This window comes from Phycodurus eques, chromosome 7 (assembly GCF_024500275.1).
Source record: "Phycodurus eques isolate BA_2022a chromosome 7, UOR_Pequ_1.1, whole genome shotgun sequence".
In the NCBI taxonomy this organism is placed as follows: domain Eukaryota; kingdom Metazoa; phylum Chordata; class Actinopteri; order Syngnathiformes; family Syngnathidae; genus Phycodurus; species Phycodurus eques.
In genome coordinates, this window is record NC_084531.1 from 10,910,190 (window position 1) to 10,929,607 (window position 19,418).

The 19,418-nt window shown below is 41.3% G+C and overlaps 1 protein-coding gene across 10 annotated transcripts in view; it reads right to left on the minus strand.

The window, feature by feature from the left end:
* si:dkey-103g5.4 (uncharacterized) overlaps nt 1–18,952 on the minus strand; it is a 36,609-nt gene extending 17,657 nt beyond the window's left edge. For 7 of the 10 annotated variants that reach the window (XR_009768924.1, XR_009768923.1, XM_061682042.1 and 4 more), the window contains exons 1-19: nt 18,717–18,952; nt 18,481–18,643; nt 18,087–18,275; nt 16,573–16,747; nt 15,555–15,685; nt 13,892–14,068; nt 12,785–12,906; nt 12,562–12,719; nt 12,114–12,341; nt 10,322–10,660; nt 9,175–9,323; nt 8,847–9,087; nt 6,054–6,224; nt 4,969–5,126; nt 4,761–4,877; nt 3,501–3,642; nt 2,140–2,294; nt 1,924–2,049; nt 625–841 (exon numbers count right to left, since the gene is read on the minus strand). Coding sequence is in view for 8 of the 10 variants with exons in the window: in XM_061682042.1 (XP_061538026.1) it covers nt 625–841; nt 1,924–2,049; nt 2,140–2,294; nt 3,501–3,642; nt 4,761–4,877; nt 4,969–5,126; nt 6,054–6,224; nt 8,847–9,087; nt 9,175–9,323; nt 10,322–10,660; nt 12,114–12,341; nt 12,562–12,719; nt 12,785–12,906; nt 13,892–14,068; nt 15,555–15,685; nt 16,573–16,747; nt 18,087–18,275; nt 18,481–18,643; nt 18,717–18,952 (3,394 nt within the window). In the remaining 2 variants the exon portion in view is untranslated. The remainder of the gene's footprint in view (nt 1–624; nt 842–1,923; nt 2,050–2,139; nt 2,295–3,500; nt 3,643–4,760; nt 4,878–4,968; nt 5,127–6,053; nt 6,225–8,846; nt 9,088–9,174; nt 9,324–10,321; nt 10,661–12,113; nt 12,342–12,561; nt 12,720–12,784; nt 12,907–13,891; nt 14,069–15,554; nt 15,686–16,572; nt 16,748–18,086; nt 18,276–18,480; nt 18,644–18,716) is intronic. The other 3 variants (XM_061682047.1, XM_061682046.1, XM_061682045.1) reach the window with 3 other exon arrangements.
* Between the last annotated feature and the right edge of the window lie 466 nt (nt 18,953–19,418).

Consider the following 19,418-nt stretch of genomic DNA (forward strand, 5'->3'; position numbering starts at 1 on the left):
TAGATGGGAGAATGAAAGCTTCGATAGTACCTCAAATGCTGGAGGAGGGGAGGCAAAGAGCGCTAAAAGCCGACGTTTTTGACTTATATAGGACTGTCGTCCAAGGGCCGTTATCCGCCCTCTTGGCTTCCCTTTTGACCCATAGGAGTATTACAGAACCAGTCAGGACCAATTCACTCTACTGCTCTTTTGAATATCTCTGTTTTTTAGTTAAAGGTGACTCAAAGGTTATTGTTTGAATAATTTATAGACCTCCAAGATACAATAGAACATTTATGGAGGATTTTTTCAGAACTGCTGTCAGTTATTTACAAGAATAAAGTGGTAGGATAATGGGGGAGGGGGGGCGGAGATGCTATGACCAAAAAAAAAGTTATTTTTATGAGAATAAAGTGGTCAGTCATACTGCACGTTTATGACGGTGATGACAATACACAGTATTTGTTCTCATTTCTGAAAAGGCCACAATCCTTAGTTGACAACAACAACAACAACAAAAATACACAAGTGGGTTTTAGATTCACGGTTATGAGAACGGGAAAAAAACAGATACTAAATCTCATGTTGCTTGAAGTCCCTTAATGTTTTTGACAAATGTATAATGATATGTAGGATGTTTATTACCTCTATCTGGCTGCAGATCAGTCCCAAAAGCGCACTGATGACTGGTGTTAGCCTTGAGAGTGACTTGCTGTTTATCACCCACAAATTGTTGGTTCATTCTTTCCAAAAGGGGTAAGATCTTCCATTGGAGCAAACTCACAATGTTCCCAGTCGGTCTGGGCTGACAAAACCGGATCAGGCCATATTCCCTGTACCAGAAGTTTCCACACAAGACTGCCTATACCAAAAAAAAATGCAACTGATGTTCAATTTTCCATCATTGTTTTCATTCAAATGCATTCTTATTCTAAAAAGTGGAAAACGTATTATCATAAGACAAATTATATTGTTCAAAGTTTAAAGTTCAAAGTCTAGGTCCCACCCCCCAAAATGTTTCCAGAGACATGATGACCAGCATTTTGTCTTGCTTCAACAGAGGCTAAAGATTCTTATGTCTATACATCTCTACATGCTTGAGCAGTGAAAATACTGTATATTCACTTAAAGCCTCCAGTGGCCCCGATATATATCCCACTGGGTCGTTGCGGGGCTTTCCACACACAATGAGAAACGCTAGACAACAGCTAGCTTGCAAGCTAACAGGCTTCCGTGGCTCCTGTCGGCCGGTGGACGGGCGGCAGGCTCGTCCGCGAGATCACCACCTTGCTTGGGAATTTAAATAATGACACCAAACTCTTATGTAAATTGAGGCATCCAGGAAAGATGTATTTTCGGGTTGTAGGCGAAGCTAGCTAGCAAACCGCACACTGTATTGGAAGAGATGGGAGTAGTAATAATTAAGTAACTTGCAGTTGTGCCGCATAACCACTGATGGAAATAAAGGCACTCAATTTTTATACAGCGGGGAGGGAGGGACTCATGCCGGAGGCCCAAGTGCATCTTTGGGCATGGTTTTAGCTCCTGCATAAAACTTTGAAAAGCTGAAATGGTGAAAAAACAGCTTAACGCCACACTCTATCGCCACAATTCACAATTGCGTATTTCTCAGTCTTTTCACGTTTTCATCAATTATCTTCAAATGTACGATCTATTTCGAAACAAATCTCTGAATTCACTTGACAGTGTCTTTAAAAGGGCAGAGTAGTACACTCACTATTTGGTTAGCAGTTGGTTATTCTGGTTGTTGAGCAGTTTATTACGGGTTTATGAGATTAAAAAAGAAAATGAATGCTCAATGCATATCAGATACCCTTATTGTAAGGTGAAAAAAATTGCTATAGTTTCCTATTCATAGTGCATTTTCTTTTTTACAAAATCCATCAAAATGCACTCATAACATGTGAGTGGATGTCCGCTGACCTGAGCTGTGTCACCACGCAGGTTGGAAAGGTGTCGAACAAAATGCAGCTTAATGAGTGCAACATCCAAATCTAACAATCTGGAAGAACATCGCTCCCAAATTTCTCCCAGCCTCGGCTCCCTGTCCTGCGGTGACAAATGGAATGCAACACTAAGAACTGTTAAGGCATAATAAACTCTTTTAGTTCCAAAAATATTTCACACAAAATTTCCAACCATAACATGGGCACTCGTTGTCCTCTCGTCTCCTTTTTGCATGCTCCATTTGTCCTGGTCTTGTTGGAGCTGCTGCATGCACACATCCACCATGTCGAGGCCTGACACCAACTCAGTGTACCAAACGCAGTGCTGATCCCATTCTTCTTCATCGACTACACAAACAGAACCAAAAATGGATGCCAGCTGTCAATAAGAGGTGTTTGTTTGTTTTTTATTTAAATCATGGGAGATTTAAGCAGAATTTATACCAGGGGTGTCCAAACTTTTTCTTCCAAGGGTCGCGTACAGAAAAATCTAAGTATGCAGTGGACACTTTGACTTTCTTCATAATCAATGTAATTAACATACTAAAATCAATTAATCAATCTAAATAAAGATATTCCAAGCAACTGCCCATCCATCCATTTTCCGAACCGCTAATCCTCAAGTGGGTTGCGGGAGTGCTGGAGCCTATCCCAGCTAACTTTGGGCAGGAGGCGGGGTACAACCTGAACTGATCGCCAGTCAATCGCAGGGCACATATAAACAAACAACCATTTGCACTGACATTTTGGGATGTGGGAGGAAACCGGAGTACCCGAAGAAAACCCACGCAGGAACAGGGAGAACACGCGAGGCTGGATTTGGACCCGGATCCTCAGAACTGTGAGACAGATGTATTAACCAGTTGACTACCGTGCCGCCCCAAGCAACTGTATTTTTTAAAATACATATTACATATATTCCTTTTGAAAACCAGCTAGTTGATGAAGCAAAAAGTCAAGGATTCACGCCATCTGTTACTAACTGAATTATGTTATTCATTGGAACATTATGTATAAAAAAATACAGTGGCGCCTTGCCCTACGACGATGAAGATTTCATTGGATTTAGTGATTTGGAGTGACACTGATGGTTTGGTAAACTTGTTAGCATGTTCTTTATGCTATATTAATCTGAATAACTGTTAATATGTTACGTTAACATACCAGGCACGTTTTCAGTTCGTTGTTTATGCGTCATGTAACTTTAGCTGAATGTGTTACGTTAGCATTCCGTACACCTATTCAGCCTGTTGTTCTCTATTCTATTTTTATTTTAAATTGCCTTTCAAGATTAAATGCCTGTTCTTGGTGTTGGATTTTATCAAATAAATTCCCCCCCAAAAATGTGATTTATAATCCTTATATGTGTTTTTTTCCTTCTTTATTATGCATTTTTTGGCTGGTGCGGTTGGCGACTGCCTCATAGTTCTGAAGAGCGGGGTTCAATCCCTGGCCCCGCCTGTGTGGAGTTTACATGTTGCATGTGGATTTGGTAGACCACATTCTCCAAATTTCCTCTATAAAATCATGACTGATGATGATGTAGCGTCATACCGAGGCTGAGGATGTTCACTAAATGCGGAGGAAGAATCAGAGCCAAAGTGGCACGCTGGGCCGCTCTCCTCTGGGCCTCAGCCTGCGCTAAGTCGTGCATTTCCACAGCGGCCTCCCTCAACGGCTTGCCTGACAACTGCACCTACAGCAAGGTGAACACACAATTAAGAAAGAAAGAAAAAGTAGAGTATACAAGACATTCAAGAAAGAAAGAAAGAATCTAGCTAGCCATCTTGATAGCTAGTTTGCGATCTAGCTAGCAATACATGAGGGTATGTGCTTAAATGTTTTCAAAGTGTAATTGAGTGACATGCGACCAGCAACATTGGACTTTTAAAAACGCTTTCAGTGATATAAGTATCATTTTCCTGAGACAAATATTAAGAAAGTTATGACTCTTTAAAACCAGTGAAAATGCATCAATTTATGATCAACCTCTTAATGCAAAGTCAATGGGGCTTGGGATTTTAGGTGTAACCTTTTTGGTTGAATTAGAGTTTCAAACTTTCAGAATTTTCTTAATCTTTATCTTAATTTCAAAAGACTATGTGTACATACTGTATAGTTCATAAAATATACGAAATTGCTTCAAATTAGCGTTAGAAGTGACAGAAAATATGAGCCGTCATACCGGTCACAGTAACCTCACAATGGACCTGGCTAATTGTATGAACAAAAAGTAAGACGACCGATTTACTTCAAATTTGGCAGAAACAAAGAAACGTATCCAACAAATTCTGTGTGTGAATTTGAAAAACTGGGCTACTCATGTAAAAGTTTTTTTTTTTTTTTCTTCAGAATCTGAATCATCTTTATTTGCCAAGTTCGACAAAAACACACAAGGAATTTGTCTCCGGTAGTTGGAGCGGCTCTAACACAACAACAGCCAGCCATTTGATAGAAAATACCTTTGAGACATAAAATCATAAAAACACAGTACAGAGAGTCACTGAGCAATGAAAGTTTAAATTTAATTCGGCTTTGCACACCGCTCCCAGGATCCGCACCATTATCTGGATGCGGACAAAAACTGAAATGGACTATTCCTTGTGCCAAAAGATTTATAAAATTCCCACAAAATTAATCATTTCAGAACCATGCAAACTAACCAGTGGTGACATATTCATGTAAAATGGTGAGAGGAATTTTTTTAAAATAATGATAAATTACAAACAATGACAAAGATTCCATTGTGGATGAATCTTTTACACGTTAAACCAGTTTCCCTCCCACCTCCTGATGGCAGACAGCTTCCGTTACCCTGAGAAAACACTGGAACACAGTTGAGTCCGCATCAGAGAGGATGTCCTCTTCCCGTCGTCTCTGCTGCTGCCAATAAGTATTCCGTGCACACATCTCTCTCTCTAGAGTCTCCACCTGGCATCAACACCAAGGACGATAATCAGAAACACAAAGCCTTGATTGGATGTGTGTGAAGTACTCCCTTTCCTGATCCCCCATACCCCACCTGCATGCTGTCAGTTTGATCCGCCACAGCCAACCAGTAGGAGGCTGTGATGGGTACAACTGTGTTGGTGAACACATCCAGCCTGGCACCAACCACTGGTGCCACCGCAGCTGTTACAGGATCAACAGCCTGAGAGCCATAACGGATCGCCACCAGACCTGCAGTGTAGATTCTATGAATGCTTCATTCAACTTTGTAGTGGTTCTTAAACATTTTACACCATGAACTCATAATTTACCAAGTAAATATACTTAGCTTTTACAGTAGTAGCATAGTAGGCATCAAAAAGAGAGTTTTATTCATAAAAATACTATTTAATGTTATTGTAATTATGCACAATTTGAACATTAACACTGTGTTTAAATATATTAAAATGAAAAAATAAATGAGTTAATTCAAATGCATTTCACATAAAAATTCAACAATAATTTAATCCAAATAAATGTTTTCAAAAATAAGTACCATACTTAAAGATTAAATGAAAATGTATTTAACTTAAGCATTAAATTGAACTGATCTAAGGCAGTGATTCTTTTGTGTACCACTAGTGGTATGCAGAGGTGGACTGTAACCCATTACATTTACTGTCACAGTCCTTGAGTAACTTTAGATAAATGTTACTTGTCAGAGTGGTTTCAGTACAACATGCTTTTTACTTTTACTTGACTATTTTTGTAAAAAATAAATTCCTCTTTTACAACATTACATTTAGCTTCATTTCGCTCGGTATTTGTATTTTCATAAACCTACTATTGCTTGCATAATCAACTGTATTCTGCCTCGGGCGCTCTCTATCACATGACTCTGTGTCACACATCCAATGTAACAACTGATGATGTTTAACTCTATTTCACCAATCAAACAGAGCCAGGCAGTCACATGACCACACCCAAGGCCTCGGCAGCTCCACACAGAAGCAAGGTTTTCAATTTACGTGAAGGTGAGTCTAATGTGCTGTACACATCCTCAATGCATGTCTCAGGCATTTCAGCTCTGTCAAATCTTTCACACGTAATTTAATCAGTAAAGCGCAAGAACTGCGTCAGATTTTCGGATCCATCTTTTTTTCCATCTTATTTTTTTACCATTGCCATCTGGGTCCTCCATGGTCCCTGCCAGCCCAACTGTTCTCCCTGAGACAAGGTCAACCTGGCACCCCAACACGGGTACACTGAGACCAGATCCCAATGGGTCGGGGTAGTCCAGCCCCAACAAGGCAGGTACTGTTGTGTCCGAGCCTGACAGAGCCATCTCTCCTGGGGTAAAAAGCAAACGATTGCTCAGGGTGTATGTAATAATAGAACACGGAGTGGACATGTGAGTCTATATGGCCTAAAACAATGAAAGAAGTGGTGTATGGAGGGTTTTGAGAGAACATAAATCTAGCCATTTTCTACCACTCATTAGGGTTGTGGGTGAATTGGAGCCTATCCCAGCTGACTTGGAGCGTGTGGGGGGGGGGGGGGGGCACATACAGTATAGACTAACAACCATTCACACTCACATTCAAAGCTATGGACAATTTTGAGTATTCATTGAACCTTTTTTGGGAACGTGCAAGTAAACAGTGGCACCTGGACAAAACCCAAGGAGGATTTGCAAACCCCACACAGAACAGTGGGGCAGAGAGTCACAGCTACTGTGCCGAAACATATTAGGCTGCAGTGAGAAATCATCAGGAGTGCTGTGGGAAAATGACCAAATTTACTTAATTGGTCTGAGAATTATTATTGATTTACTACACACATACATATAATCTATCTTCGTTCATCTATCTTTGCTAGCGACGTATAGTGACAGGCACAGTTACTGCAAATGCTCTTCCGCTAGATGGCAGAAGGTACGATTAAACCAGTGGTTCTTAACCTTGTTGGGGGTACGGAAGCCCACAAGTTTCATACACGCATTCACGGAACTTTTCCTAGTCATAAAAATAAAATATGGTTTACTTCAAATTCAAAATCAACTGTTTTTATGAAAATATACTTGACCTTTTCTAATCTTGGACCTGAAAAATACCACATAGTACAAAAAAAAAACCTAAAACTAATACAAACTGAGCTAAAACCAAGGATTTTCAAAAACTAAAACTTCATAAAAAAAAAAAAAACTAGCAAACAATTCTAAAATCTAATAAAATCTTACTGAAGTTAAAAAACAAAACGTCAGATGAAATTTAAAAAAACTAAACCAATGAAAGAACTATTATAACTGGCATCCACCTGTTGCCATGCATACAACAGAATAATAGATTTGTGTTCAACTAAGCGAGGTGTTGTCACTAAATTGAGTAAATTGAGACGAGTTCATTGTCGTTTCAGTGTAGATACTTTTTGTGACATTTTTGTTTGGTGGTGTGCCATGAGACGTTTCTCATGTAAAATATGTGCCTTGGCTCGATATAGGTTGGGAATCACTGCACTAGGCCACCGTGATGCCAGAACATAAAAATAGTTGTGCCTTGAGATGTGAGTTTTAATGCATTCCATGACCATGCTCATAACTCAAAACACGCAAATCTCAAATCGTATTTTCCCTCTGACATGAATGCAAATTCCATTAATCCTTTCCAGCCTCCCCAACAAAAAAGAAAAACAGCACGCTATAATATTGTACCTTGTAAAAAATTATTGTAATGACTGACAGTAATTAAATAAAATGTAAACAAAATTAACATTTTTGCCACATTTTTTATTACAGTTCAATGGAGAGTGACTCTGGACAGTTCAATGGACAGTGACTCTGCGTAATGTGTTTTTATGTTGTCATACTAGAGTGGCTCCAACTACTGGAGACAAATTCCTTGTGTGTTATTGACATACTTAGCAAATAAAATTGTTTCTGATTCTGATACTTGATTACTCCGATAGAATCCAACCATCCATCCATCCATTTTCTGAGCCGCTTCTCCTCACTAGGGTCGCGGGCGTGCTGGAGCCTATCCCAGCTATCATCGGGCAGGAGGCGGGGTACACCCTGAACTGGTTGCCAGCCAATCGCAGGGCACATAGAAACAAACAACCATTCGCACTCACATTCACACCTACAGGCAATTTAGAGTTTTCAATTAACCTACCATGCATGTTTTGGGGATGTGAGAGGAAACCGGAGTGCCCGGAGAAAACCCACGCAGGCACGGGTAAAACATGCAAACTCCACACAGGGGGGACAGGTCTGTTTAATGTCACGTCAGAAATAAAGTGAGAAAAAAGTAAGTCATAGCATAGCATTTTCATGGAATAAGTGAAAACCTACTATCAATTTATTTTGAAGGGGCAATACACCAACGCCCCCCCCCCCCATCCCCCCACTTCGACGATTGGCTTTGAAGGTGCAAACATTTTTATCAGCCCCCTAGTTTTCGTATAAAGGTTCAATGCACTTGTTTATCAAATTTGTTTTGATGAATAAATATGGATTTTAAAATATATTAAATATATAAAAGCAGTGCATAATATATACATATTAATGAAACAAATATATATTCAAATATATTTTTATTTTTGTTGGTAAAATGACTCGAAAGCACTTGAAACTCAAAGTGTAGGACTTGCGACTTGACTAGGGACTTGCATGTCTCGGCTTGAGACTTGACTCTGGACTTGAGGGCAAAGACTTGAAACTTACTTGTAACTTGCAAAGCAATGACCTCTGCTATCTGTCAAACAGCTGCTTAGAAGGGAGGTGAGTTGACTTTACTTTTACCATATAGCGCTTGTATCTCAAATTTTTGCTCGCAAATTGGCTGAATGATGGCTCGTATCTTGAAAAACCCATGTCAGGTCACTTGTACATCAAGGCACCACAATATTAGTAAACACATTTTGTATGATGTTGTAGATGGGCCTAAGACTATGCAGGTCTCGTCACACTCTCACCTAGGGAGCCTCCATTTTGATGCAGGCCCACCGTGGTGTCCAACATGATTTCCAGCCTGGTCTGGAGCTGCAGCTGGCAATGCTGACTCCTCCTCCAGTGCTGATGGAGCTCGATGGCCGCTGCACCGATACGATCTTGCCACTGACGCCCTCGCTCGCCTCCCTGCAAAACTGGTTCCAACCCCCACTCCTCACTCAGGGGCCTCAGGAGCTCCACTATTTTGAACATGAAAGTCAGAACCTAGGGGAAAGTGTTTGTTTTACAAGTGCTTCTTTTGACGTTGAGTCATTTCTCATGTTTGCTGTTACTAAATTGGATGAAGGGCACCTTGCTGTCTAAAAGAGTCTGGTATCCTCCAGCATGAGGCACCAACTGCCCAGCTTGAATGCTCGCACCTCCCACCCTCGCCATCTTCCCACTCAGGGGCTCAATAAAGGACTCACCCAGCAGGACTCCCCCTACTGGCAGCACAACACCTACACAAACATTTTAATGGAATAAATTGGTACGTTAATTGAATTAATTCCGTGACCAAACTCGTAACTCAAATTACTCATATATCAAGACACTTTTCCCCGCTGAAATTAAATTAAATTGATTAATCTATTCCAGCCCCCCCACCCCCCAAAACACTATGGTTTTGCTGTGTTTTTAATTTGCACTGTATTTAAAAAAAAAAAAACATAATAAAGGAAAATGTAAAGAAATAAACTACTTTTATTAAGTGTAATTAGGGACATGCCGAGAGTCACGCAACACTGATGAGCGTGTTACTCTAAGCATGCTTATTAAAAATGTTTACTCTTTCCCTATATTCCTGATAATTGCACCATTACTTTCCACTGTACGCTGGTTTCCAGTTGACTACCTTTACAAGCATATCAGTCAATAATTGACTCCTTGAATTGCTACTTCGGAATCGCTGCAAGCTCCCCCGCTGCTAGTGGCCGGAGGGCCCTAGCCGCTAGCTGGTCTTATCTGAGGCGCCTAGCCGCTAGCTGGTCCTATCTCCAGGCTAGGAGCAAAACACCATTGTACCATCCTTGGTCAGCTGACAGAAAAACGTCCTGGTGGACCCTCGGTATAAATCGACTCAACTCGACTTCATCGACTTGACTCATCCAATGTTGGCGGTTCCAAGGGGAGCAACCACACGTAAGTAGCCGTGTACTTTACCCATTCCGGTTTGCAAGCAACACCACTACTAAAAGCACTTGGTCACTAAATTCAACAATGTGTGCTCCTATGGTAGATAGTAAACACCCCTCCACTGTCGTTAACAGCACTCGGGCACTTGACTGCTGCTACAACACGTGAAAAACTATTTTATTTCACTTTACTCGAGCTGTGGCGTATTTGAAGGGAGCTCAATCAAGCGACGGCTCCTGACTCAAAAATATTGTAAGTTGGGACATTTGTAAGTAGCAGTGTTTTTTACCACACACGAGGATGTCATAACAGTCATCTCACTAACCTGTCATTGGATCTAGACTGATGCCAACAGTTAGCACAACGTTTCCTGACTTGGGATCCAGCATTGGATAGCCTATTTGGACGGGTTGCAGCAAACGGGTTATAGGACACAAATGAATCCTTCCCAGTGGGTAGACCAGACCAGTTTGTGGGTGGATGGTAACAGCTAGAACAGGCACTGGAACCCCAGTGTCTGCGTCTGCCACGGGGGCACTTAGCTGCAGTTTCTGGCCCGGTCGGAGGCCTCGCAGCCGGATGCTGGGCAGAGGTTGGTCTGAGTGGCAGGAGGTCGGGTATGGAATGAAAGGAATAAGAGGACTTTCCCATTTCCTGTTGTCTCCTTGTAAATATATAGGAGAAAAATAGAGGTTGCCCCATTAGAATAATGATTGCAGTCTTTCATGCGTAGGTTTTGGAGAATGTCACAGCTTGATCTAGCTATGCTGCATAATATTCTCTGTGGTCTGCCGAATTCAAAACATTCCAAAACAAATTGCTCCTTCTAGTCAGTTGTTGGCCTGGAACATGAACAGAAATTTGCAATACATGCACATTAGAAAGAAAAGAAAAACCATTAAACATTTAAATCAATTTAAAACAAAAACAAAAAGCTTCTTCCACAAGCAAACAGTTTCCTGGCCAATTAAATGAACTGAGACCTGATTGAAATTTCTAACAATACATGTAGAGTTGTGCCTTGGGATACAAGTTTAATTTGTTCCGTGACCACGCTCGTAACCAAAAACACTTGTATCTCAAATCATTTTGAAATGTAATTTAATCATTCCAGCCTTCCCTCCCAATTTTTTATTTTTTTTTGGGGGGTGGGGGCGGGTTAATAAGGAAAAATAACCTTCTATAATATTGTACTTCATTAAAAACAGTAATAACAATTCAACAGAATGTAAAGAGTAATAATTGCCTTGAGAATTACAATTAGTTTGTGCATCATGATTTAATGTTGCAATTCAATTCATTGTGTGGCTCCTTCTGGTGTGCCCAGTTTGACCAGCGGGAGTCAGTAAAATACAGCACAGTCATGCAGACACAAACTAAGAATAGTAATTCTTCTACCACTACTGTAAGTAACATGTTGTAATATTTGTTATTTTTAGTAGTGCAATCAATAATATACCTGTGTGCCTGGGTGTATTGTTATATTATCTGTCTACATGTGTTGCACCACAATTTGTATTCAAATATCCGTTACTTAAAGGGCTCTAAAACCGCAACTGTCAAGGCTAACCGTTAGCATGTCAATGGCTTTTTCCATTACGATAATGGGGCATTCTTAAAGCAACATTGTTTGGTTGCTTTAAAAAGAACAACAAAAAAACAACAACAAAAAACGTGCAATTCTCTGTGTTTTGTTTAGTTTGACAGTAAAGTTGAACTGGGAGGGGCAATAAACAGTTTGAAGTCTCTTTTTTGAAGAATTGCCCACTATCTGCGAAACTGCTGCTTGTTTTGAAGCGAGTTGAGTTGCGTTTACGCCACCATACAGCGCTCATATCTCAAATTTGCACTCACAAGTTCAGCAAAAGATGGCTGAATGACAGCTCGTAGCTCAAAACCTCTGGTGACTCGTATGTCAAATCACCACTGTATTTCTATTTTTGTATTTATGTTTTGAGATCTGCACAAAATCCAGGAGCAAATCATGTTCGACCTTAGCAGTTCTCCTGTATTCTGAATTTAAGGTTTGACCAGCTACAAATACATTTCTACTATGCACTTCCTTTCTATAATTAGAGAGTTTAGTCATTTAGTCAAACCACTTGGATGTTAAATACCTGCACACGGGTCAGTCGTGAACACCAAAGTGGAGCTTTCGGGGTCATAGGCAACGTTCCCAACAATGGGAAGAACACGGCCGGTTTGCGGATGCAGGAAGAAATCGGAAGGAATTGCCATAATGTGACCATTGCCCAGCAGCATGTGGCTGTGAGCATTTGGTCTAATGAGGCCTGTGACTGTGTCATAATGAGCTGGACAACAGTCTCGAAGGGACCCATCAGAACCTGGAGAAACCATTATGAACAATCATCCATCCATTTTTTAACATATATATAAATCACATCCATGCAGGTCGCAATAATGCTTCAACCTTGAATGTGCAACAAAAGGTACTAATTGAGCTCAGGGGTATTCAGGGGACTGCTGGTTGTTGCAGTGCACATAATGGCCAAGAGATGGCGGTGTTTTCTTACAATTCTCAAGTGAGGTCGAGAGGAAGCTCACCGAAGATGCTGTCTTTGTTCAGCACTGTGGCGCTGTCCGGACAGAGCAGTTTAGCCCCTGTGCCTTCGCCCAAGAGCCCCCAGGACCCCTGACGCTGGCATTCTGCTGATACCAGTCCCCCCATCTCAACCACCACGGACCTCAACCGCTGGATCAAACTAAGGACAGAAGAGTGTTAGCAATGAGAGTTTACGAGGAAAACTTGCCGTATACTTGACATTACATTTGTTGGCGCTCTGCATGAGATATCTGATTGGCCTTGCCCAGTATTCTGGTGCATTCTCGCATTTGAGCTGTGAACACACTGTGGACCTTTTGCTGCGCCTGCTGCTCTTGTCTCAGAACCTGCACGAACATCGAATGACGTCAGACCACTTCTGCTCAAATCACTTCAAGATTTCTTCATAAAAAAAAATGTACACACTGTAAATGGTGGAGGTGTGTAGCGGGTTATGTCTCCCGGGGACAAGCATACGACTAATTATTTCATCTTTAAATAAACGTGACATGGTGTGATCAATAAACTGTCACAGTTTAGCATATAGAGATTCCACTGGAGCAAACAGCAGAGAAAGAGCAAGAGGACAAGAGCAAGACAACACAGAGGCAGAGGAGCTGTTAGTAGGGCTGGGCGATTATGGAAATAAGAATCACGATTATTTTGATTTCTATTGAAATCAGAGCAGAGCAACTCCGTCATCCATCCGTAGAGATTTAACCTAAGCTAAAAGAAGCGCTATACTGATCGAGGAAAGACGACAATGTGGAGGCAGAAGAGTTACAAGCGGAGGTTCTGTACAATCCATTCATAGATATTCAAACACACTGAGGAAAGTGCACAGGAGCAGGAACCCATAGTGACTGAGCAAGCCCAGAGATTTATCCACTGTAAAAGCATCGCAAGATACACATGAAAGCAAACAGGAGGAAGGAAAACAGAGTAGAATGTTGAAGAGTTGCTGGAAGAGAAACAAGTCCACCATGGTAATCCAAGTGGAGCTAAAAACAACGCTAGACAGCTGACTGGAGGAGGAAAACAAGGAGGTAGAAAAGTTGCTTGCATAGCAACAAGTCTATAACAATTCAACTACAGCTAAAAACAGCGCTAGACACACTGCGGAAGGCAGAAAGAAGAGGAAAACATAAGCAGAAAAGTTGCCTGGGGAGCAACTGCGCAATCCAACAGTAGAGATTCATCAACAGCTAAAATTGGGAATAGTAGCAATAGTAGCAAGAATAGTTAATATCTGGCAGATGGTGTCTTTTCAATCCGAATCAACACATTAAACATGCTCTTTGTTAGACCGTATGTACTGTATATGAGATAAACCTGAAGCTGACTGTGGAGCTGCGTCCTCAGGTGTGCAGCCAAAGACCTCCTGCGGACCACCTCCTTCTCCACCTCTGTCCTCGTCTTGTCGTGAACCTCCCCCTTGCTCTCCTCATCCACCAAGCAAGGGTGGAGAAGCCGTAGTTTCTCCAGAACGCCCTGGTAAAGCTCCTTGACCTACATTTACCAATTAAAAAACATCCCAATTACAAAAGGATGCATTGAGGTCTAATTGTATGCATTTAATAACAATCAAACTAAGTTGTAAAGATGCGTTATTCGATAGCACGTCTCATCCCTCCCCAGCTTGGACAAACCTAAGTAACACTAGTCAGACGAGCATGTTTCTTGGCATGATCTCCTTTTACCACTTTATTACCTCCGCTGTCCTGAGGGCTGTAACAGCAACCACTACTTGGTGGTCTAAACAAGAAGAGCACAACGAAGAGGAATGGTAACATACAAAAACAGCCATATTCAGTGACAACCAACAAGAGAAAAGAAAAATTATTGAGCGGGATGACTTTTGAAAAAGGGTCAGAGGAGAAAAGGAGAGAAAATTGAGAAGTGATGGGATTAGGCCAATATTTGGGAAATACATGGCAACCTTTTCTCATTTTATTTAATAAATAAACAAATGCACTCTAGTAGCCATACTAACTTTTTGTGGAGCACTTTTGTATCCTCATTAGACTCACGAATGAGCTGGAGCCTATCCCAACCGACTAGGGTCCGCCCAAGACTGGTTCCCAGTTAATCACAGGACACATGGACAAACAACCATTCACTCTCACATTCACGCCTATGGACAATTTGGAGTCTTCAATGAACTTATATACATGTTTTTGGATTGCGTTTTCAAAAATGGGCAGGTAATGAAAAGATGTACTCATTTGTTTAATTTTATACTTGATGGATGGGCAGGCCTTCCAGAGACCCAGCTCTTTGCATCCAAACAATCAATACATTTTCTATAATATTCCCCCTTCAAGTGGACATAAATGTGTTAATCTGGTTTTATGTTGTCATACTAGCTGTAACAGTACAATATGGAATAATTTCAGTATATTGTGAAAGGTAATAGAGATACAGTGCTGCCTTGAGGTATGTGTTTAATTTGTTACGTTTGCATCTCAGAACACGTATCTCAAATCATATATCCCCATTGAAATGAGTGGGAATGCAATAATTTTTTTCCAACCACCACAAACAAAAAAATCAGAAATCAAGTGTGTAACATGATTTTTATAAGAAAAACTGCACCCAACAGGTATGCCGCTGTATAAACACAAAGTAATAACATTTACCTGCAAATACAGGAAATCATAAAACACAACGCTACTTAATGTATTATCCTTCCTCTTCTGTGAGCTCTATTGGCTCTTGGCAAACCAGCTTAAAGGCACGTTACTGCCCCCAACCGATATTGTCCTTCTACTGCAAAGAAACCAATGTTACTTGATGGTGGCCAGATGTTGTGAAGTTTGCGACCACCACCTCGAGCTTGAGGTATGAAGCACACTTGTATCTCAAATTTTTGCTGGTATCTAAAGACAAAAAAAAAATCAGCCAAGCGACGGCTTGAACCTTGAAGAACCCATAAGTCAAGGTACTCATATCTCAAGGCACCACTGTACACTATGTGTACAGTAAATGGGCACACCTCGGTGGTGAGCTGCCCCAGGCGAGCGGTGACTGACACGCTGTGTTTGAGCAGCAGGTTATAGAAAGTGTTGCTGCTGAAGGCCTCCAGATCCACCTGGTGCTCGTAATCCCAGAACTCCTCTGACGCCTCTGTACCGATACAAACACAAAGAGGTCAACTCCACTAAAGCAACCCATAAACTAGAAATTACAATTTCGGCAGACATAAAATCACAAAAAAAATTCATTCATTCATCACTATACCCACGTACAAATTTCCCTCCTGTGAAGAATCAAAGCAATCTGACTGGATGCTTCACAACTGTCATTCCATTGCTTTTCTATCCATGATCTTGCTTTTGCTTTTCTTGTGGAAAGTCAAACAAGTTGAAAAAATATATAATTATAATAGTATTTGGTTTGAGAAAAGCCCATTATTGGCTAAGCAGAATAGGCAGCGCGTTGTTGGAAAAAAGACATTATTTTACTATTTTTATTTCGAATTTAATGTGGTTGATATTAACATAATTACATATACCAGTACGGAGTGAGTTTACAGTATGTAATGAGTGTTTTAAATTGTTGCAAAAAAGACATTATTTTACTGCAGGTATTTCTATTTTTAAGAATGGATTTAATGAGGTTGATATTAACATTAATTAGATATACCAGTTTGCAGTATTTAAATATTTTTGATTATTGATCATTGAAAAGTGATCTGACTTGAAATTTCACACACAATTTGAGAATTTTAAGGGTTTTAAATTGTTGCTAAAAATTTCAGTCGGGCTATTTTGAAATTGGTCTTTAAGTGTTCAATACAGTTCTCTTCAGTGCACCCTTGCGTGACTGTGTTATGCAAGACACTGCAGAGGTGGGGAATTAACTCTCAGTACCTGTATGTACAATGTTCATACATGAATATTCTGTGTGTTTGTTGCAGGTGCACGTGGAGCAGAGGTTGCGTAATGTAGGGGCCTTCAGCATGTTCAAGTGTGTGTGTTTGGGGGGGGGGGGGGGGGGGGGTTTCTGTGTACCATGTTGAATGGAGCTCAACGTCATTGTGGCCTGTTGTTTTCTGTGAATCTTCATTTGGGAGATCACCCTTGAACCCTTTGATGCATAATCCTCCATGTGATAGGACATCTGCCCCGAGTGATACCGTGCTCTGATTGGCTTCTTCTCTGGCCAACCATACTCGTGGAAAAGGATCTGAAACGTGAGTTGGATCTGTTACCAAGAATGGTTAGCTTCCAAACACAGAATACCTGGTCCTTATACACTTCTAACAAAAAGTTAGAGACATTCAGCTTTGAGTTTTTTTAAATTTGAGGTTTTTTTAAGTGGAAAATGTACAATTTACACTATGTACACTACACTACACTACTACACGATGGGATGCTCGTGACACGCTGCGGGGGGCACAGTGAACAAACGTGACAGGTCATGACTGCTGTGGATGCCAGACGAGAACTGTATAAAAAATTTGCCGAGGCAATCAATTTGACCCAGTCAACCATAGTAAAATGGGGTGAATGCAATCTGTAATAGGATGTTTAAAAACTTGGAGGCGGCCCGTTTTGGGATGGGTGGCTTATGTATTCCCTTAGCATCTCACACTTGCCTTCTAGAACTCCTCTCAAGCTAAGCAATATGTTTATTTACCTACAGTGCGCACTGTGGCATACCTGTTTATAATGCTTAATGGTTGATGTCTGTGTGAGACAGACAGACAGACAGCGAGGACACTGCAATGTGTACGTGAATAACAGTCTCTTCTGTATGCTTTGGTGCAGGAGATGGCGCAAGAGATGGATTAGTGAATTAGTTTTCGACAGAAAAACAAACATTATCAAAAATTTATTGAGTAACGGTATGTGCCACCCAGTGCTGACACTGACACTGGAGCCAGGACCGTCAGGGGAGCTTCATTTGACTCTTCCGGGGCCACAAATGCGCTCGAAAGCTGCCCGGTGTCAATGTTTCACTGGTAGAAACCTTTGAAAGAACGTAACTGACCCCATCAGACCCTGACGGGCTGCGAGAGAACGCACTGGCATTCGTGGTAAACTGCGAGCCAAAGCCGTTGTGCATCTTCGAGCCTCTGGAACTCAGCAGCCCCTTCTCCCACTTCGTCAGACTTGAATATTCTCAAAACTTCGAAATGAATATGTCCAACTGTTCAGTGTTTTCGTACTTGTTGCACAACTTTTCTGAATGGCAAAAGTCACAACAGGTGTTTGATCCATGAATCGTCCAATAGATTTCCAAGCACATCCACTTCTTTGCCTTTCAGTTTCTGTATCTCTGTTGCAACCTGCTCATGAAACTGTGACACTCTAATCTCAGTGGCATTCTTGTTTGAAGCCTTGCAATGGTGAGGCACTGTTCATCACTTGTTATGTGTTGTCTTTGTCTCATTATGTCAAAATGGGAACAGCATGAGTAAGAGGATTGAACCAGGAACTGTATCTGTCAACTCATTTAGGTTCATCCTGAAATCTCACCTCAAAGCCGAATATCACTAACATTTTGTGAGTAATTCACCAACCAAGACTGTCACGCATAAACACAAGATGAGCGCAGCTCCAAACAGAAGTCCTCCCGTCACCAGCCAGTCGGGATGGAGTAAGAGGTTTCTTCTCCTCCTGATGCCCACTCTGGTCATGTGGCGTGGAATAGTTGCGAAGAAGGGCCCTGGCTCATAACACTGGCCACCCGCAGGCATCACCCGCACATACTGGTGAGGGATAACGGTGAAGGTCAAATCAACATAACCCACGGCAAGCATGGGGAGAACGTGCAAACTCAAAAAGCAAGATTAGAACCACAGACTTCATAGCTGTGAGGCAGACGTGCTAACGACATGATTACTGTGCGGTGCCTACTACATTGTTTCTGTCATATAACAACCACACATGCAACGCCAAGTTACAATTACTTACCATACGTTTGTAGTGATGGCTGCTGAGTTTAAAAACATACACTCCAGCCTGGTTAAAGACGAATGAAAAGAAGCTGGGAGGTGTCCACGACAGAGTCAGCTCCTCTTTTAGTTTTCTCAATGTACCCCAGTCAAAATCACTGTTCGTGTTGTACAGGTTGTCACTAACAAACAATGAAGATGAATAATCAAGCATTATTTTGCAAAGAGACACGTTCCACCATGTTGGTCACTTACATATCATACTGAGGATAGTGACGAGTGGTGACAGTGAACAGTAGAACATCACCCAGGTGGAGACATATTGTTGGGTTGAGAATTCCAGTGATGCTTTCCCTTGATTCTCCCTTATTACTCTTATCTATGCTGCCACCACCACTGCTGATATTTTTCATTGTGTGCATATCCCACTGAAGTGCAGAAGCTTCGAGAAAGAATATGAGAGACCTTGAATCAGTGTTACACAACCTCATTATACTCGCTGGACACAACAATAAGTACGCCGAACCCGACTTAACTGTTGCACAGTGTGCTGGGTTCAGCAATTACTTTTCATGAGTGGCTGACCGCCGGCAACTAGTTTTTCTCCGATTAAAAATGTGAATTGCCGATGTAACGGCCAATCTAAAATGCCATGTCATGTATTCATGAGCATTCACAGCAACAACAAAAATTGTTTCTGGGTATAAGCGAGTGTTTTACAATAATACTTAACATTTAGAATTCTCCGTTGCAGCGAGATGGTTTACAGTATTATTCCGCACTGACAAAAACAGCAAGAACTCCAGTGAGCAGAAAGGGTAAAAAAGGCTCAGTACTAGACTGATGGACCCAGTGAGCATGGGATGGTCCATATCAGGGGTCACCAACATGGTGCCCGCGGGCACCCCCATGAGTAGGCCCCAGGCCTGTTCTAAAAAAATAGCTCAGTATGGGACA